At 35.7% G+C, this 19,840-nt stretch overlaps 1 protein-coding gene across 2 annotated transcripts; it reads right to left on the bottom strand.

Moving 5' to 3' along the window:
* Nucleotides 1–1,473: 1,473 nt before the first annotated feature.
* Nucleotides 1,474–19,382, bottom strand: LOC117435226 (adenosine 3'-phospho 5'-phosphosulfate transporter 2-like). Of its 2 annotated transcripts, none has more exons than XM_059014739.1 (10): nucleotides 19,182–19,382; nucleotides 17,517–17,781; nucleotides 16,298–16,419; nucleotides 10,137–10,291; nucleotides 6,996–7,103; nucleotides 5,827–5,924; nucleotides 5,625–5,717; nucleotides 3,552–3,663; nucleotides 2,671–2,740; nucleotides 1,474–2,068 (listed from the first exon to the last, which is right to left on the bottom strand). In XM_059014739.1, the coding sequence occupies exons 2-10, from the start codon at nucleotides 17,754–17,756 to the stop codon at nucleotides 1,918–1,920; spliced, it is 1,149 nt and encodes a 382-aa protein (XP_058870722.1). In that variant the 5' UTR covers nucleotides 17,757–17,781; nucleotides 19,182–19,382; the 3' UTR covers nucleotides 1,474–1,917. The 2 variants fall into 2 exon arrangements, with proteins under 2 accessions (XP_058870722.1, XP_033914120.1); XM_034058229.3 differs by having other exon boundaries at nucleotides 18,839–19,381.
* Nucleotides 19,383–19,840: the final 458 nt, after the last annotated feature.

Here is a 19,840-nt window from a genome sequence, read left to right on the forward strand (position 1 = left end):
TCCAAGGCGACTTACAGAGACTAGGGTGTGTGAACTATGCATCAGCTGCAGAGTCACTTACAATTACGTCTCACCCAAAAGACGGAGCACAAGGAGGTTAAGTGACTTGCTCAGGGTCACACAATGAGTCAGTGGCTGAGGTGGGATTTGAACCGGGGACCTCCTGGTTACAAGCCGTTTTCTTTAACTACTGGACCACACAGCCTGTATAAAAACATTCTACAAAGTACAATGATACCATCTGCTCGTAGGCGACCCAAAGCATACGACCAAGTCAACTGGAATTCTTGAAGAAAATGAAGATAACAATTCTGGAATGGCCATCGTAATCGCCAGATCTCAATCTAATAGAAATGCGTTGGACTGATCTGAAAAAAGCTGTCGCCAAGCACTGTGTATCCAATCTGACTGAGCTGAAAGAAATATGCAAGACAGAATGGCCCAGACTTCACCAACATGTAATGTACTGGTTAAGAATTATCATAAATGCCTGAAAGCCACAAGAAAAGCTAAAGGAGGATACATAAAATACTAAAGCAGGGGTGCCAATACTTGTCATGTACGAATACTTTAAATGAAATATGTTTTTTGTTTTTTGATAAAGAACATTTGATAAATTACTAGAAATTGTGTATTTTGCTTTTAGTTTTATTAAAATAAGCATAGGGTGCCAATACTTTTGTCTGCAACTGTATGAGGCCTACATGTATGTAGAGAAAATAAGTGCATGATGGGTAAGATTTATATAAACCCTTTAATAACAAGCCTGTTCATGAATATATACGACACATTAAAGCAGTGTGGTTAAAAAAAAAACAAGAAAAAAGAAAAAAGCCAACAGACACACAAACCTGTTGATTTTATAAACATAATTTGACGGCTTAATTATTAGTCTGAACTCAAATTTTCGTATTACGGTAATCCAAACTGCAATAAAATGTCAGTAAAACAGGTAACAATGCAATGCAGTACATACTTCAATACACTTAATCTGCTAGCATACCTGTAAGGGTTTACTGCCATACCCCAATTATCTTAGGCACTACAGTCAGATGCTCTCTGTTCAAGAGTTTCTCAGGACGGTTTCAACTGCACTGCAAGTCACCATCAGTGGCTTCAGGGATAACTGGTGTGACAAGGCTGAGCCCCACTGACAAGCCTGGTAACAATTTTGACTGGATAGGCTCTTTATTGAAGGTGTGCAGGTGTTCAGACAAGTTGGGTGTGGAGGAAGATGTCTTTTAAATATGGTTTTCAGGGGATTATACTAAACTTTATGTCAATCCTTTGAAGTGTATGCACTTAGTTTTTACATAGTGTATTTGACAGCTTTTTCTATTGTTGAAGTTATGTCAACCATAACATAAACATATGCGCATTCTGATCATTTTAACCAACCCATTTCAACAGAAAGCGGTTCTTCTGCATGACATTCCTATGATGTAGAGAACTGACTCACTCTGGAACAAAAAATAATTTTGTAATTTTAATTTCTTTTGACAGAAGTTTAAAAAAATAAAAACAAAACTCAAATCGCACTGGATGTATATGAAATTGAATCTTCAGATAATTGACACTCGTGATTTTACAAAATTAAACAATTGTAGTAATATACAAAAAAATGGGGGGTGGGTGGTAAACATTCTGGGTCAACATTAATAATGACTCCCACCCCACAGTAGGTCTTAGTGTTCCCTCATACCAGTTAATAATGTGTACAAATTAAATTTAGTCTTTTTATTTGGTATCCATGATGCACTGAGCCACGCAGCCAGATAAACCACTTACATTCAAGTCACTTGTGGGCATACTCTCATTTGTGCCTTTTTGTTTTCAGAAATATTTCCTTTGGACACGGAAACCCCACATTGCTGGGGAATGTGGAAAGTCAGATGACAGACAATCATAAATCACTGTTTAAACGGTTTGTGACAATGGCCTTGTATTTTTTCCTGATAGGATTCTTTGCCTTATATATGCCAATGAGGGCAGCTTCATTTTGTCCATGTTTTTACTGTAAACATTCAAAAAGATTCCAAAGACAACCAGAAGCCCACCCCACACATACCTGGAGGGGAGGGGAAAAAAAGACATTTCAGCTTATCTGACTACATTGACAGATATGTACAAAGCAGCACAGAAGCAAATCTTCTCTTGGGCTTGGAATAAATATTCAGTACACTTGGTTTTCTGGTATCTCTGATGTGGATCTAGTGAAAGGGACACCCCAAACTTCTTAACCATTTACTTTTAAGAAACTGAAGTAATACAAAACGGTCCGGTGACAAGCCGTCAGAAATTGTAAATTTGTTTCCTGAAAATGTCATCAGTGCAAACAATGCATCATTGAAAGTATTTAAAATAATAATAATAATAATAATAATAATAATAATAATAATAATAATAATAATAATAATAATAATAATGTGAATATGTCACTTTGAAAGTAGTCGCGTGACTATATGGCTCATAGAGGCAAGTAGAAACACAAACTGGACTGCAACAGGCCCTCTTTCTGGTGCACAGTAGACTAAACTATTGAAGAATGCAGTACATATCAAGCAAATATCTACAGTAATGGTTTAGCAATGCTAAAGATGAATCCAAAAAGCCTCCAAACTATTACAACAGGCTTGTTTAATTATAAATGCATATTTTAACGATGCTTACTGAAACGTGAAAGGCTTTGAGAAGAACATAAATGAAAGTACAATCGTCATTGCCTTTCTCCCTGTTGTCACTGAAAAAAAGGAACAGGAACAAGTATTAATGTCAGAGCGTTTAGAGGAGATGTTTTTTGAAAATACAATTAGCAGCCTTATGAAAAGGTTTCCATGACTTGCAGACTTACAATAGGTAATCCTTTGACAGTGCTGATTTAGCTGATGTGTACATGCATGCAATTTTCAAATGCTGGGATCATTTGCACTCATGGTTGTTTTTTGTTACAAAAAAGTTGCTAACTATACAAATTAATCTGATTATTATCATAACTTGGACATCCATAACATTTATTTCATTCTAAAATGTCTTCCTGCTTCCTGCAACAACTCTTGGTGATGGTAACATATACCTTGCTGAATGTGGGAGATAATACATCAGAATATGTTTTCTGAAAAGACTGATCGAAATTTTGTATATTCCAGGTGTCTCTTCTGAATGTTTACATGAGGTCTGTACTTCTCAAAAAAACAGAAACACACATTTTGATTGGTGCTGACATCTGCTCCTTATGATGTGTTTAATAAAAAAAAAGCCTCTTCTAAAAATACTGAATATATGAACAAATTCATAATGGTTTTAGAATGGACTGTGCAAAATCTAATGCTAGCCTTAAGCTGCTCCAGATCATGTCTTTGTGCACTTTTTCTGTTAGTTTACCCTATATTTAGCCTGAGGCTAGTGTCAGCAATGGTAGTTCACGAAGTTCACTAACCATGAATACTTTTGTTATTCCATGGTTTGTTTTACATTTAGAGGTAACCATGTTAAGCCTTTACAGTGCAGGAATAAAATGACAAGGATTCGGCTCTAAATGAGGTTACTCTTACCTGTAACAGCAACGAGAGCACCAAAGAGCTTGATCAATGCAAGTACAAATGAAATTCCAAAATATCCAGTGAGCGAAAAGGAAAATGCATAACCGTATGTCTTCACTGGATGCTGCAGAGAAAACAATACGTTACAATAAAATGAAGGCAACATACAGGACATGTAACAACCACCTTAAATGACATGGATGCAGTAATTGTATCAATTACACATGCGATTAAAACCAAGATTAACTGAGATTTTTATTTATTTATTCTTAATCGCAAGATTAATTGATTGACAGCCCTTATATATTGTGGCAGAGTAGAGGGAGGAGATGAAAATTTGTAGTTAGGAGGGCTGCAGGACTACCTTCCCCAGAATGGCATGGGAGTAATAGGAGCCAGAGGAGAATCACCTGGCTCCATTCAGATTTTAAGCACCTGAGGCTGATTAAGTCCTGCATAAGGGCAGAGGAAATCCTGTTCACAAGGCTGATGGAGAAACAGCCACATGCAGCCAGCTGAAGGAGAAGGAGAAGGAGAAGGAGAAGGAGAAGGAGAAGGAGAAGGAGAAGGAGAAGGAGAAGGAGCTAGCTGCTGAAGAGACCCGTGTGGTCGACAAAGGTACTGTGTGAACCTCTGTGAAAGTGTTTTGTTTTGGACTGATAATCGGCTTACCTGTCCAGCCGTAGTTAGCTGAAGGGGAGTTTTTGTTTTGTTTCTTTGTTTTGATCATTGTAAGTAAATATAAGTGCACGCAAGTGCTTTATAAAAGTACCATTCTGTGAAAAAAATAAGCCTTTGCCGTAAGGCTTCGTGTTACAATGTGTGTGTGTGTGTGTGTATATATATATATTTATATAAATTCAGACCCATTTCCTACTGTAGAGAATACTACTACTACTACTACTAATAATAATAATACTGATAGCACAGAGCCATATGGAACTTTAAACTTGTAGTAAAAAATAAAATAAAAACAATTAAAGTGCCAAACACTAAGATGAAGGGAAGCACGCTATAGTGTTGCTGAAATTTAAAAAGGTATGTGAATGGCAAGCAAAACAACGAATGGACAAAATAAATAGCTTATATACAAAATAAATATATGTGAAAGTTTTGTTTTTTTGTTCAGTGTACTGCAGATCAACTGAAAGTTAAGCAATTCATTGATAAAATTAACACTGGCCACTATAAATATATGACCCCTATCTCTTAACACTTGGTCACACATTATTGCCTGCAGTTTGTGTAACACGTGCCAGGAACTGGTGTAATGTCATTTTTTACTACCCTGTCACTTTTTCCTCCCTTTTGTGCTGTGCATGCCCAACGCTTTTATTCCCTTGCAGCTCAGGAGAGGTCATCACATTTTGCTTCTACTGTTAAACATCGGAATTTGTTTCATTCTAATTATTCAGTGTGATCATGGCTGCAAAGGGTTCAGTTATTTGTGACTACCTAACCAATCAAATTATCCTGAAGGCTACAAAAAAGCCGAAAAGCAAAATTTGAGACGTCTGGCTTCTGCGTTTTCAATTGAAGGTTGGTGCACTTCCTGTTAAACTCTATGGCTATGTTTTTTTTGTTTTTTAAATCCAATTTTTATTAGGTGAAAATAAAACTATACAATAGAACATTACAAATGTCCCTTCCCTACCCTATTTCATAGCTAAGGTAGGAAATGTTGACACAAGGTGAACAGCCATCCAATTTTTCCTCTTTTGAATGTTTATACTTTCAGACAACATTTTGGTGCAGGTAGTAAAATTTGACAAGGTAGCAAAATCTGACAGTTATACATATCATATTTTGCTACAGGTAGGAACATTTGATGAGGTAGCAAAAATTGATGTTACTCAGACTCTTCTGAGGACCAGTTGGGGAAACTCTGCCATAGGTAATAGAATGAGATATTGTGTGCAACAAGAAAATGCACATTATTTCATTTAAGTCAGGCAAGACATCCTTACAAAATAATAATGAAGTCTAGCTTTATCTAAACGTATAAAGATTTTGGAATAATGATAATAAAAGGTGAATACTACAGCAGTGGTTATTCATTTTTAAAAATACTGTGAATTTACATACCTGAGAGCAAAATGCCACCGCAGGACCTAGTCCACCAATGCAGGACAAGCCCACTAATATATACACAAAACCTATTGAATAAGAATATAGAACCTGGAATAGTAAAAGGAAAAAAAAAATGTGAAAATTGCAAACATTACTTTCATTTTACAGATTTTATTCAGTTTCTCTAAACTGTAGATGGGTGCAAATGTTCATTTACCATTTCAGAATTAGAACCATTGTGTAGCTTCATTGCTTTTTCTTGCACGTTTCCTATTACAGCATCTGCACAGAGGGCAAGGGTTATGAGCACCAGTCCTGTAGAGACGATAACAAAATGCATAAGCTGAGTTCCATGAAACCTGTATTCTTCCTTACAACATGAACCCCAATGCTAGTAAAAAGGCATTATGGGTGAAAACAGGTGTCATGACCACAATGCTTTAGGATCTACTTATAAGGATGGAGCATTGTAATTATTTATTTTGTTATGCAAATAGTAACCCATAAATAATAAAATAAGTGTTTCTATTTTTTGTCTAAATCGATCAGTCACAGAAACTCGTGCAAGCAGATTCTTAAAAGAATGAACTAATTAATTTTTGTCAAAGTGGCAATAAACTGCTCGAAACTCTAATTTACCTGCTGCAAAATGCAACTGAATTGTTTCTTGCTCTTAAACCATTCATTGTTTTATTAATTTAAGAACATTTGCCCTTTAACTTACACTTGATTGCCAAATAAGGGCCCATCAAGTCTGTCACATTTAAGAAACCCGTTTTCTCAAAAAAACAAAAGAAACAAAAACATATTTCTTCCTTTTTTTAACTCTTATAAGAAAGCAAAGCAGTATGCATGGGGCACAATAATGGTGCAGTGTTGCACCAAAAACCTACAACGGCATTTTAAATGATTTTATTAAACAATGCAGGTCTGACAGAAAACTAAATACAGTATGTAGTAGGACATCTATTTTATCTGCAGATTCTGCCATAATGTTCGAGTATGTGTTTGGAAAGTAAATTTAGTCTTTAGTGACTATGAACTTGCTCACAATGCCGTGGGCATGAGCATTTCTATGCATTTATCATTTCAAAGTCATTTGACTTTATATAGTCTATACAGTTTCTGAAGTACATATTTATTTGACACAGTCAAGAATCGTATGTCTTTTTACATATTATTCCTGGACAGTGCTGTACATAAACATGCCTTTCTTTTAGCTGTTGTGTGACTGTTAAAACAATATTCAAAAGGCAGATATTATACAGTGAGCTGGGTTACAGTACATTCTTTTTGATTTACTATACTGAAATATTATATAGAACAAAATAGGATGTACAAAACTCCATATATTGCTATTTCGGGATCAGGTTTATAAAGCCTTACCTGTCAGACTGAAGTTTGGGGCTATTTTACTGTCAGCCAAAGTGAACCAAATTAGGCCCAAACTCATACATAGTGCTGCAGACACATCTGCAAGATTATAGCGCTTTCCTGTAAAACAATAAACTCTTAATAAAACATGTGGCACAAATTCATTTTTCCAACACAGCCTTAGTTAAGGTCCTTTATGAGAAGAATGGGGATGATCAATACTTGTTCTGCTAAACAGTCACCTTACATATATCTTTCATTATAAAACATACAAGGTAATAAACATGTTGCACTATGTGACCCCAGGGGAAGGTTTGTAAATTGAGGGTGGGGTGTATTTTTGTGTCTTGATGCACAAATATTTAAGGATAAAAACAACCTACTTGTTCCCCATACTTGTAAATAGTAGGTTCCGTTTCAAGGCTAGACTGAGGCTGAAAGGAATTAAATATGAAGTCTAAGAATGTTAAGAAAGCTCATACTATCACAGTGAATTCATATTCACTAGATTCACATGATCCATTATTATCATCAGCTTTGTAGGGAATGTTTATTCTTACATGTCCAGGATAGAATGTCCTGTTCCAATCTCAAAAGTCAATTTCCCACTTCCCTGTTATAACAGAAGCTATTAAGAACTGCACTGGTAAATTCTTTCTTGGGATTTATAAATGACCAAATGAAAGTTTAAAACCAAGCAATACTGTGCATGTAATATCCTTTCCAATCCCTCAGAAGCTTGTGAAGACAAAGATCTTTGTTCCCAAGTATGTAAGCCATCTTTTCTAAAGGTCAATTTTACCTACAAGTAGATGAATGAGCACCCAAGCACATTCTTGATTCTTTTATACAAATAATATTTTGCAAGATACACCTAGAAATCATATTTCAACATGGGTTTGGTAGAAACCTTAAAGTCAGGGTACCTTATGAATACATGCCTCCTGTTCAGTTTGACATTTTTCAACATGTAACTCTTTTGGATTTTGCTTTTTTGGCTGAATATACTGGGGGTATCATTTGTCAAGAAAATCCTCTATAGTTTGTAATGTAGAAGGCTTGAAATTACTATTTCCTCTGTGACACAAGGTAAAATAGCGTTCCTCGTTATCATAGGAATTTTGTTAGAAAATAGGCTATTTCCCACACTTTTTTTGTCACGCATCTGAGTTTCACACAGATATCAAAGAAAGGGGAGTTTACTAGCTCAGGCACTTTCTGACTGTAAAGTGTGACACAATAAACAAACACTGGCTATGAATTGCATTCTTATATCCCTGCATCTCATTTTGGCAAAATCTTTGGGAACTGTTGAGAAATGTCAACTGGAATAGAGTTTGTACAGTATATTTATGTATAATGGATTTATTATATATATATATATATATAATATAATCTAGACACACAAATCTTTTTGGGACAATTAACTCTAAAGTTGGAATGAGTATTTAAATAATCTGATAATAGTAACAATGTATTTTTTAGTATGTTTGTAGAATATTGTATTTTAAAATGTGCATTTGTGTACTGTATGATCCTGCAAACATGAAGTCACTACCTCAAATAATGTAGAGTAGGTCCTATGGAAAATCTCTCCGGTATCGCAGGCAGTACACTTGCAGTAACTCAAGGCACATTATGGTATACTACTGTTATCGTGCGGTGTAGCTTGAAGTGTAAAATCAAAACTTTTTTTCCAGCACAGTACGCCCGAGAGCTTTTTTTAAGAATTGAATGGGCTGTATACCGTTGTTAGTTAACAAGATGATTTCTGCCCCATTCATGCAAGCAATCCACACACAAGCAAATATATTTAATCTCCAGTTAAGTGCTATAGCCCTATATGGTTTACCAAAAAAATTGTTTTAAGCCATTATCAAATTTGTGTTGCTTAAATGCCTATTTCAGTTATACCGTCACCTGTAAAATGTATCCAGCTGGTACAAGTTTCTAATAAATATTTATTATTATTTACTTTTTGGGGAAATGCATGTTTTAGAATGTTATATATTTTATTAGTCTGTAGTTTAATATTGTTATTATTTTAGATTGCAAGATTGTGTGATTTTGAACAGTAATCTTACATGTTATTATTGTGCAGTTCACATACAATATCAGATCAGACCTTTGGGAGAACAACCAATCTCAAGTGTACCGTCTGTAACTAATCTCAATGAGTTTCTATGTGGATAACTGAAAGTAGGACATTTCATAGCAATGGTTTTTTTGCAAGTATAACTATTGTTTTGTAGAATTTAGTTCCCCTTCAGTTGCATTTTTTTTTTTAACCAAATCTTAATTTGTGGTGAGGATCAATGAGACAAGACATTCATTGTGAAAACTTAAAAGTGTTGAAAGTGTCGGTGCCTCCGGCACACCCCCTAGTTGTTTAACATCAAAGGATTGATCCTTTAATTATCTGGAACTTACTTGAACCACAGTACAATGTCATAAAAGGAACCAACAGTTCTATAAAGAACACAGTAAAAACAAGGCTAAATATTTTGTCACTTTTATGTTAATTTTAGGTTTTATGTAATTGTCATCATATTTTTGGGATTGAAGAGTTGGCTTCCCTTATTGTTTAAAACAATGTCACCTGATGTCCAGCCAGGATATTTTTTTTTAAGTTTTAAAGAAAAAGCATGCCACTTAGCGGTTCTTCTGAGGATTTTTCACAAGTTTAGTTGACACATGTTTTCTTAAAGTTTTCAGTTACTGAATGGTAACACGCGGCGGTGCACTGTGCTATCAGTTACCGTGCCTGCCACCGTACTGGGGAGATTTTTCCATTGGATCCACTGTAGGGGACATGACAATGTTGTGGTGGAAGCTTTGTAAAATAACCGACACAAAGGGGTTAACTTTCTTATACGATACCCACGATTTAACTTGACCTTGAGAATGACAGAATACAGTTTTTATATATTGAACATTAAGCGAGTATCTCCAATGTTTGGTCTTTATCCATCTTTGGTCACAGGTCAAACTGAATTGTACCGTTCAAGTAAGAGTTTCCATAACACACAAAATATGAAGCTGGCATTAGGAATGGTTTCTGAAATATTAACAGTTGAAGTAGCTAAAGTGGCAGGATTACAAAAACATAAATGTCTTGCCTCATGGAATGTTAAAACAATGGCTATGGATTACCTTGTATAAAAACTCCCCCTATCATGACAGGAATGAGTTTACAGCACTTAAAGATGACTTGTGTTGGGTAATTCAGATAGCCCAAAGATGTATTTGACAAACCCATTGTAGCCACGGTTAAAAAGGCTATCATCATATATGTCTTTCCTGGTATTCTGCAAGAGAAAGAACACACAAAGCTTTTCAGAACCAAAGTATGTAATCTGTGAGCAGTTTTAACCTTCATCACAAGATAACATCTTATCCTTTGTTAACTCTGAACTGCTTACATGCAGTGACAATGTGGATTTTATTGTAGACTGCCATCTTGAGACGATCCTAATTCTGTAAAGATACAACAAATACTGTTGTAACACATTTCTGATCCTGTGACATGAACAGAAAACTACCCTGATTTAGGACACCAGAACAACAACATTTTGTGTCCAATGTGAAGGATGTGTAAATTAAAGTCAGTTGGTCACTATGGCCTTCCAACACAATGGCATTTTAGATGGAGGCACCAGCAGGCCGTGGGTCATTAATGTATTAATTGATGCAATGAGCACCATTTGTCTAGAATAAAGGTCCCAGCTAAATGCAGCGTTTGGACAAAGACGCCACCTCTGATGGCATCCTTCAAATTGATTGCTAGGATTAGGACAATATTTTTTTCTCGCAGTAGCATTGCAAACTGACTTTAACCTAGATTCACTTTGTATTTATTTATTCATATTGTAAATCCTTCAGGAACTTTTTGTATACAGTAATGTACCATTTCTTTAATTTATAGACCTGATTAAAAAGTATTTAACAGGACTGAAAATCCCTACTTGTTCTTACTAATTGTTATAAATAAAATAAGGCCCAGTCAGTCACATTGATGTTCATGCACAGGAAAAATCAGTGTTATATGGCTTATATATATATAAAAAAGCAGTCCACGCGCCTAAGTCTTGTCTTTAACAGGACTGAAAAGCCCTATTTTCCATATCCCCTGGTTCCTAAAATAAAAATGTTCCATTATCTGCCGTTCTTCCTCCCTAAGCATGTACAATACAGACTGGCCAATTTTTAATGTCTTTGTAAAAATATTTTTGTAGTAAACAAATAGTTAATAAATCAGAGCGAGCTTCACTTCAGGCCAGTTTAATCCTAATTATATTAAGAAATATAATTTGTAAGGTGCTGTATCATTGAGAACTAAAGAAATGTTCTGAGCACTGGACGAAATAAGTCTTGAACATTATCCAAACGCCATACAGTAATTTGCTGGATGCCCACCCCTGGCCTTATTCATGGCTTCCCTAAAGAGTTTTCTGTGATTCTTCTTTCCTGAGAGCCCAATGAATAACTGATACACTATCGATCTGTATGAAAGAAAATCCATAGGTCTGCAAACAAGGTTTACATTCATTCTGGTTTCACATGAAAAACGCTGGTAAAGCTGCATGCATGCAGCAGCCCAGGCCGACAACACATCTATTTCTGTGGAGGAAATGCATCCCTTGTGTCCAGACTAAAATGTAATGCAAAAGCAATGTTTAACAAACAAGCATTTCCTGTCTGAAACCACTTTTTTTTGTAACTATAAATTTGGTGGTAGACACAATTACAGTGACGATACCACAATTATAGGGGTGTTTTGAATAGGGAAAAATAAATAAATAAAAAACCATCCAGGGGCATAGTGAATAGGAACGAAATATGACAAACTGTGCCCACAGAATGGTTAGCCTAATTTTTATTAGATAACAAAACAGACACGGCCTTCATACACCCCCAGATGATGTTACAGACAATAATTTAATTTGTGCTAAAGAATGTCCATAGCGAGTTTCTTCACATTTGTACAAGCGGTTTTCTAGGTAAATGTAAGTGTGACAGACAGATTCCATATACCCCAATATTGTGATATTCAATCATTTGAATATATCATAAGTTCCTTAACAAGTCTGATAAGATTTGGAGTAGCAGTTCAGTAGATTTGTGTAAATCCGTAAAAAGACAAATAGTCTCCAAATACCCAGAATTTACAACAAATTATAAAACATGTGCTATAGAAGGTCCTTAGTAAATTGTAACATTTGGACATGTGGTTTCTTGTATATTTACAAAACGCTTAAGTGTGACATAAATACATATGCACTATGTATATGTACACTCGCCTCCACCATACCTCTGGTTGAGATATGCATCCCTGGCAGGGGGCAAAAAATGTACTTGAAAAGTGGTTGTTATAAGTTGTTATAAATAAAATCAGGCATGCTGAGGTACTTGCACAGAAAGAATCAGTGCTACATAGCTTATTCAAAAACAACAAAAAAATATTTTTATTCAGTCTTGTACAAAACAAGTGTCAGTGCTACTCCACTTTCTCACTGAGCCTCACACTTGAACATTTCATCCACTTCTACCTTGCTGTCAATCACCACCATGGCCGCTGTTTTGCCTTTGCATTTTTCTACAACAAACACCATGCGATGATACTTGCAGAAAGTGTCTGTGGAAGATATTTGTGAATTGACTATAGGGCCGACTATATTTTGAAGAAAACTGTTAATGACACAGAGTACAAGTTTCAATGTCTCCATAGCAGAGGCAAGTGACTGCAATGGGATAGCCTATTTATTCTCGTTATTTACAGTATTCCAACATTTTTTGGTAAGTGAAGAAATCTTGATTTTTTTGTGCAATCGCTGTATGTTTAATAGTAATAATATTGTAAGCATACTTGTGCAATGTCACATGAACTGTAGATATAAATCCAATAACATACATCTTTTTTAATGGTGTTGCTAAGTGTATTTTATTTACTCCATACTAAAAATAAACGATGCATCTCTGCTCTTAAATAATTATCTGTATTAGTAAATGTCTGTTTCAAGCAATATGACCGATCATTTCCTAATTCTGTTATCAGCTGAACAAAGTATTTTATTTATATTATAAGTTAGAATTTTTCTAACAAAAAACTGCAGCTCCACGTTGTTTTGAGCAAAGTATAGCTCTTAATAATAGAATAATACACACTGTGATAATACAATACAGTGCCGTGAAAAAGTATTTGGCCCCTGTCTGATTTTCTGCATGTTAGCACATTTTTCACATTGTATTTGGTCAGATTTTTTTGTGGGTTGTAGTAGTATATAGAGGGAGTCTGAGAGAAAAAATTACACCAAAGTTTGGTGCTTCTTTCATTTGTTTGGTGTGCAAGGTAATCAAACATGCAATCTTCAGGTGTGAAAAAGTTATTGCCCCCCTAGTTAACTCAACCCAATTAAAGGGATAATTAGGGTCAGCTGTTTGAGTACTTTGGTTAACAGCCAGGCCTGATTTGGGCCAGCCCTGCCCAATATAAATCTGACTAACTTTGGCCCTTACCATCAGAGTGAAGTTGTCAGCACACAGTTTCTAGAGGCACATCATGCCACAAACAAAAGAAATTCCTGAAGACCTCTGAAAAAAAGTTGTTGATGCCTATCAGTCTGGAAAGGGTTACAAAGCCATTTCTAAGGCTCTGGGGCTCCACCGAACCACAGTCAGAGCCATATTGTCCAAATGGAGAAAGTTTGGGACAGTAGTGAATCTTCCCAGGAGTGGCCGTCCTGCCAAAATCTCTCCAAGAGCAAGGCGTAAAATCATCCAGGAAGTCACAAAGAACTCTAGAACAACATCCAGGGATCTGCAGGCCTCTCTCGCCTCGGCTAAGGTCAGTGATCATGACTCCACCATCAGAAAGACACTGGGCAAAAATGGGATTCATGGCAGAGTAGCAAGGCGGAAACCATTGCTCACTAAGAAGAACATGAATGCTCGTCTCAAGTTTGCCAAAAAGCACCTGGATGATCCTCAAGAGTTCTGGAACAATGTTCTATGGACAGATGAGTAAAAAGTGGAACTTTCTGGCCGACATGGGCCCCGTTGTGTCTGGCAAAAACCAAACACTGTATTCCACAGTAAGAACTTCATACCAACGGTCAAGCATGGTGGTGGTAGTGTCATGGTTTGGGGATGCTTTGCTGCTTCAGGTCCTGGACGCCTTGCCATCATTGAAGGAACCATGAATTCTGCTCTGTATCAGAGAATTCTACAGGAGAATGTCAGGCCATCCGCCCGTGAGCTGAAGCTGAAGCGCAGCTGGGTCACGCAGCAAGACAATGATCCGAAACACACAAGCAAGTCTACATCAGAATGGTTGAAGAACAAGAAATTTAAAGTTTTGGAATGGCCTAGTCAAAGTCCAGACCTAAACCCCATTGAGATGTTGTGGCAGGACCTGAAACGCTCGAAAACCCACAAATGTCACTGAGTTGAAGCAGTTCTGCATGGAGGAGTGGGCCAAAATTCCTCCACGGCGCTGTGAGAGACTAATCAATAACTACAGGAAGCGTTTGGTTGCAGTTATTGCTGCTAAAGGTGGCGTAACCAGTTATTGAGTCTAAAGGGGTGATTACTTTTTCACACGGGGGCACTGGGTGTTGCATAACTTTCTCTAATAAATAAATGAAATATGTATGAATTTTTGGTGTTATTTGTTCACTCAGGGGCCCTTTTATCTAATATTAGGTTTTGGTTGAAGATCTGATAACATTCAGTGTCAAAATATGCAAAAATGCAGAAAATCAGACAGGGGGCAAATACTTTTTCACGGCACTGTATATATATTGTACAACTTTAGGGTGTTCTTTTTAAAGTTTAAAAATTCTGATTGTCTTAAAAAAAAAATTAAATTGCTTTGCCTTATTTCAGCTTTTTGGCATAGTAAAATATAAAATGCCAACGTTTATTTAATTCCGTGAAAGGAAGTATTTTGTGAATTATAGTAATTTACACAATTTACAATAGTATTTCTCCATTTTTTGTAAGCCTTCATTTTATAACTTGCATGATGTACTGTGTATACCTAGTGTTCAGTGTTTCCTGTTTATTCCGAATTTTACCGAAAAATTACATGAGATTTTTTTTTATTTAATGTTTTTTACTGATTTATATAGTTTTTTTTTGTTGGTTTTTTTTTTGGTCTATTCAATTTTTTCCCGGCAATATTTTCTAGGAAATACACAATATTTTGATTAAAATGCTGTTTTATTTTGACTCCGACATTATAATAAGCAGCCCTACACTGTATCCTAGGATACAGCAGACGTTTAAACGTCAGAGGATCAAATAACGTTCAAACGTGGTTCTCCGTCACTTCACAAACACATTATCACCGTAATATGACAGAAAATGGTGATGCTTTAGTTGGTAAACTTATGGAACGCATTGATGGAAATGTCCAGTGTGATTTCTGAAGCGTCTCCCGATGGCTTGCACCACCCAATTTTCTTTTCTTTTTACGATTTCAAGGCGAATAAACCTGTCTTGTTTTGTGCAATTGTCCTGTTCATACCTTCTGTAGATACTATTATTGTCAGCACAGTGCTTGCTCAAACATTCGCAAAGTACCAGCTAACTTGGGAAAATGTGGCTTCGACTTGCAGATTCTGCTTTATCATACATGCCAGGGACATTAAACTTCATCAGAAACCAAAACTGCTACGCATTATATTCCACATGTAAAGTGTGTATACTGAGATTTTTTTCCCCCGATTTTTTTACCGATGTTTCAAATAAAAACAATTTTCAATTGTTATCCCTATTTTAATATGTAACAAACTCTGAAAACTTCCAGAATATTTTTTAAAAGATAAAAATCAAAAATGCGGAACAGCAGTGTGGAGTAGAGGTTAGGGCTCTGGACTCTTGACCGGAGGGTCATGGGTTCAATCCCAGGTGGGGGACACTGCTACTGTACCCTTGAGCAAGGTACTTTACCTAGATTGCTCCAGTAAAAACCCAACTGTATAAATGGGTAATTGTATGCAAAAAGAATGTGATATCTTGTAACAACTGTAAGTCGCCCTGGATAAGGGCGTCTGCTAAGAAATAAATAATAATAATAATAATAATAATACTGTGATACTAAGGTTACCGCAGTATGTTTTTTAAATGATTACCATACCGTGCAAATTTTATACCAGCCCATCCCTAATGCACCATAATAAAAATCCAACCTCTAACTGTTTTTAAACAATATTTAAATCAAATGCAAATAAATAATTCTCTGACTAATAAAGAATTGACCAGGTCCTATTCTAAGGCCAATACGGAAAATGCTGTATCGACATCATGCCTACCTTCTCCTCTTTTCCTGCGTAATTTGAAGCTCCACCAATCCAAAAACTGCGTAAAAACCAAATTGTACTAATGTGAGGTACCATCCAAAAGGCTTAAAACCTTCCACTGAAAAAATGAGTTCCTGTGGAAAACATGCAATACAAATTAGACAGATTCAAACACAAATAACCAAAACTAAACAAAAGAAAGTTGTGCCACATAATTACTGTACTTTAACTTAAATGCATAAGTGCCTACAGAGATGCAAGCAATAGTAGACTGTTGCATTGGAATATCAAAGAGAAACTTTGGCAATATCTATTCTACACTGAATGTACAAATCAACCTGTAGTTATAACTATTTAAAAAAAAAAAAAAAAAAGTACAATTCGCTTTTCTTTTTTAGTCCTGGATTTTAATAAGAGTCAGTTTACTGTAGGTGCTCTTGTCAATCTAATTGGCATGCTGTGTAGTGCTATGATAATTGTAATTTCTGTAAAACAGGCTTTGAAACCCAATGAAAGTGAATGTCAGAGATTGCACTTGTCATATAAGAGGGTGTAAAATTCTGGACCATTACATTGAGATTATCTACATACAGTATTACACAAAACGGTACTTTAAACTGTTAACAGCATCAACTGAAAAGCAAACAAGAGAACATGAAGAATAGCTGAGAAAAGGGTATGTTCAGACCTTGCTTTTGAAGAGGAATACTTGCAAGGCCATGTCTATGGTACCAATGTGGCACAGCTTACAGGCAGGGCATTGCTGGTATACACCCAATGACATGAGGCAACTGTTCAATACTATCTTTTTAATGTTTGGAGAGGAGACAATCTATTCAAGGACACCAATATATTAAATAAGCAAAGGGTTCAACTGTCTCGTAACGCTGGCAAAAAACTGCCCCACCCGTGTTTTTGTATTTTTTTTCCATCTGTCCCAATAGTTGCAAGGTGTATGAGTTTGTGCCTTTCCTTTTTTGTTTTGGGGCAAAGCACCAACACTAGGTACAGTAGTGCCAATCTGATGGTCTTCAGTTCACGCATACAAAATGTACAATGGGAACACATTCAGCAATTAAGAGAATGCTCAAATCGCATCAGCAAGGTAACACATGTTTACAAAGTCAGCTGTCCACCTAAAGTGCTCAGCTCCCTATGTCACAATTAATTTACTGTCCTTATGCTTTCTACACATTTACTAAAATATTATTGTGTTATTGTATATTCTTACCTGCAGATAACCATATATTAAATAAAACACAAAGACACCAACAACACAAATAAAAAACTGGGCTGGTTGACTGAAACTGCTTAGGTTAATTCCCAGGACTCGCAGTTCATCCACAGACTTGATATGTGGAGACATGTCTTCAGTCTTGGAGGGGATGCTGATGGAAATGGGTTTCCTTGAGTTGTTGTACTTAGGGTCAGTAAGTTTTCCACTCATTATGTCCATTGAACTGACAGACATCTGATTAAAATATGCTGTCTGTGCGCTGAAAAGCAGATAAATTGTCATTTCTTTATCTTAATTTACAGTAAGATTGATGGTGTTATGCTCAACAACCTTCTTAGAAGTCCATTAGATTTTGGCAAAGAATTAAGATTGTAACTAGGGTTGCCACCTGGTCCCATAATTCTGGAACACTTTGGGAAGGGACAGGGTTTTTAACTTGCCCTTAAACTGAAATAAATAAACACGCGAATTGAACACTAAACACTTGCTTAATTTATACTGAGTCTTAATTATCCAAATCATTGTGACAATACAAATCTTTCAAAATAATAAAAAAAAACATCTTGAATAAACGTGTGTGTTTATTCAAGATACTTTTTTTATTTTGTAAAATTAGTATGTCAGTTATCAATATTTAAAAGTTGCGATTTATATCCTGTTAATTAGTAATATATAGCCCTAAATTACAGTGACTCTCCCAATTAAATAATAACATTGATCAGGTGTTCAGCTGTCTGGTGTCGGGAATAGTGAACAGCTGGTCAGTATTAATGCTATGAGCGGGAGAAGGCGACATACTATTAGAAACTATAAAGAAACTTTAAAATATGTATTTTTAAAACTATTAGTAAAATAAATATTGATGATGGTACTTATTTATTTAATGTGTTAAACGCTATTATTGTATTGTCATGCTGCCTCGAGATAATTAATCAACAGAATCAATTTAGCAAAGGTTTAGCGCTCAATTCACGTGTTGATTTCCTTCAGTTAAATTAAAGGCAACTTCAAAATCCTGTTCTCTCGCAGTGTTCCAGAATTACGGGGCCAGGTGGCAACTCTAATTCTTCTGTTTCACCTGAAGGATTTACAATATGAGAAGAAATACATTGAGTGTCTGGTGTCCCATATGTTTTCGTCTTAAAAAATAATGCACATTACTAAACATTAAATGCATGCATTTTAACATTTTGCGAATCTATCGTAGCAACCTCTACTAGGCATCCAGTCAATAAATGAATTTGACTATCAGTAATTTTTTGGCATGAAAAATATGCACAGTAATACGTGTCTGGACATACATTTGTAGGGCTTACCTTTACACTTTGGGTACAAATCTCCAGCTTCCATACATTGGAGCGCTTTCTTTCAGTTCCCTTATTTGTACAGTGATAACCACAAAAGACCAAATAATCCAAACATAGCCATCAACTTTACAATAATCCAGAAAGAAGACTACCTGTTTGTATTCACACAATGGCAGTTACATTCGTTACGGTATTAAAGGACATTTGTTTTTTTAAAAATATAAAACATGTATAATGTATGTTAAGTTAATAATATACATTCAGTGCAGAATCTTCAGACGTTCCGGCTGCATAAAGACTCAGCTTCACTTCCGGGATTTGATACTGTGTTAAGTTTTTAAATAAATAATACCTTGTATCACGATTCCGGCAACTTTTATGCTGGAGCTAAACTGCGACAAACACAAGTGCGCATTTTGAACAGAAATTAAACTATTATAATTGCAGATTTATTGAATTGAAAATCATTTTCAATAAACGAATAACAGCAACACTACTTCCTGGTTGATATGTTTCCCAGCAGCACTGCAGCCAACAACTTCCTGCATAATAAGAGAGTCGAACTGATACAGAACACTTTGGTACCTTTAAATACTGCAGATTAATTGCAAAAGTTTTATACAGTATTGGATGATTTCATTTGGTTAAAAACCAATCCTGTATTTTTTTTTTTAGGTATTCACTCCAACTTGCATTTTATAAATAATAATAATAATAATAATAATAATAATAATAATAAAAACAAATATATCGTATCCACCAACTTAGAATGTTCATTTAAAAAACAAGTTTGTCAAGTTCCTCGGAGAATTTTGTTGAATAATGCTTCAGATTCCTGTCCACATTCTTGGCTTATTTAAGACGGTTTGTTTTATTTAAAAGTGGTTTACATTGGGCTACGTGTACGTGTTGCGTATGGTTTCTTTAATGTGCTGTTCTGCCTGATTTGAAATCTTTCTTAAGTCCGTGGATTTTTGATACTCCTACCTGCTGTACACAATTTTCTTAGGC

This window comes from Acipenser ruthenus, chromosome 3 (assembly GCF_902713425.1).
Source record: "Acipenser ruthenus chromosome 3, fAciRut3.2 maternal haplotype, whole genome shotgun sequence".
NCBI classification, from domain to species: domain Eukaryota; kingdom Metazoa; phylum Chordata; class Actinopteri; order Acipenseriformes; family Acipenseridae; genus Acipenser; species Acipenser ruthenus.

Excerpts from the sequence above, each read along its gene's own strand:
- LOC117435226 (XM_059014739.1), bottom strand. The coding sequence starts at position 17,756 with ATGTCTGTCAGTTCAATGGACATAATGAGTGGAAAACTTACTGACCCT. Across the intron at positions 7,104-10,136 it reads AGGGGGAGTTTTTATACAAG|GAAAGCGCTATAATCTTGCA; the intron begins GTAATCCATAGC and ends ATTGTTTTACAG. Across the intron at positions 2,741-3,551 it reads TGCTCTCGTTGCTGTTACAG|TGACAACAGGGAGAAAGGCA; the intron begins GTAAGAGTAACC and ends CCTTTTTTTCAG.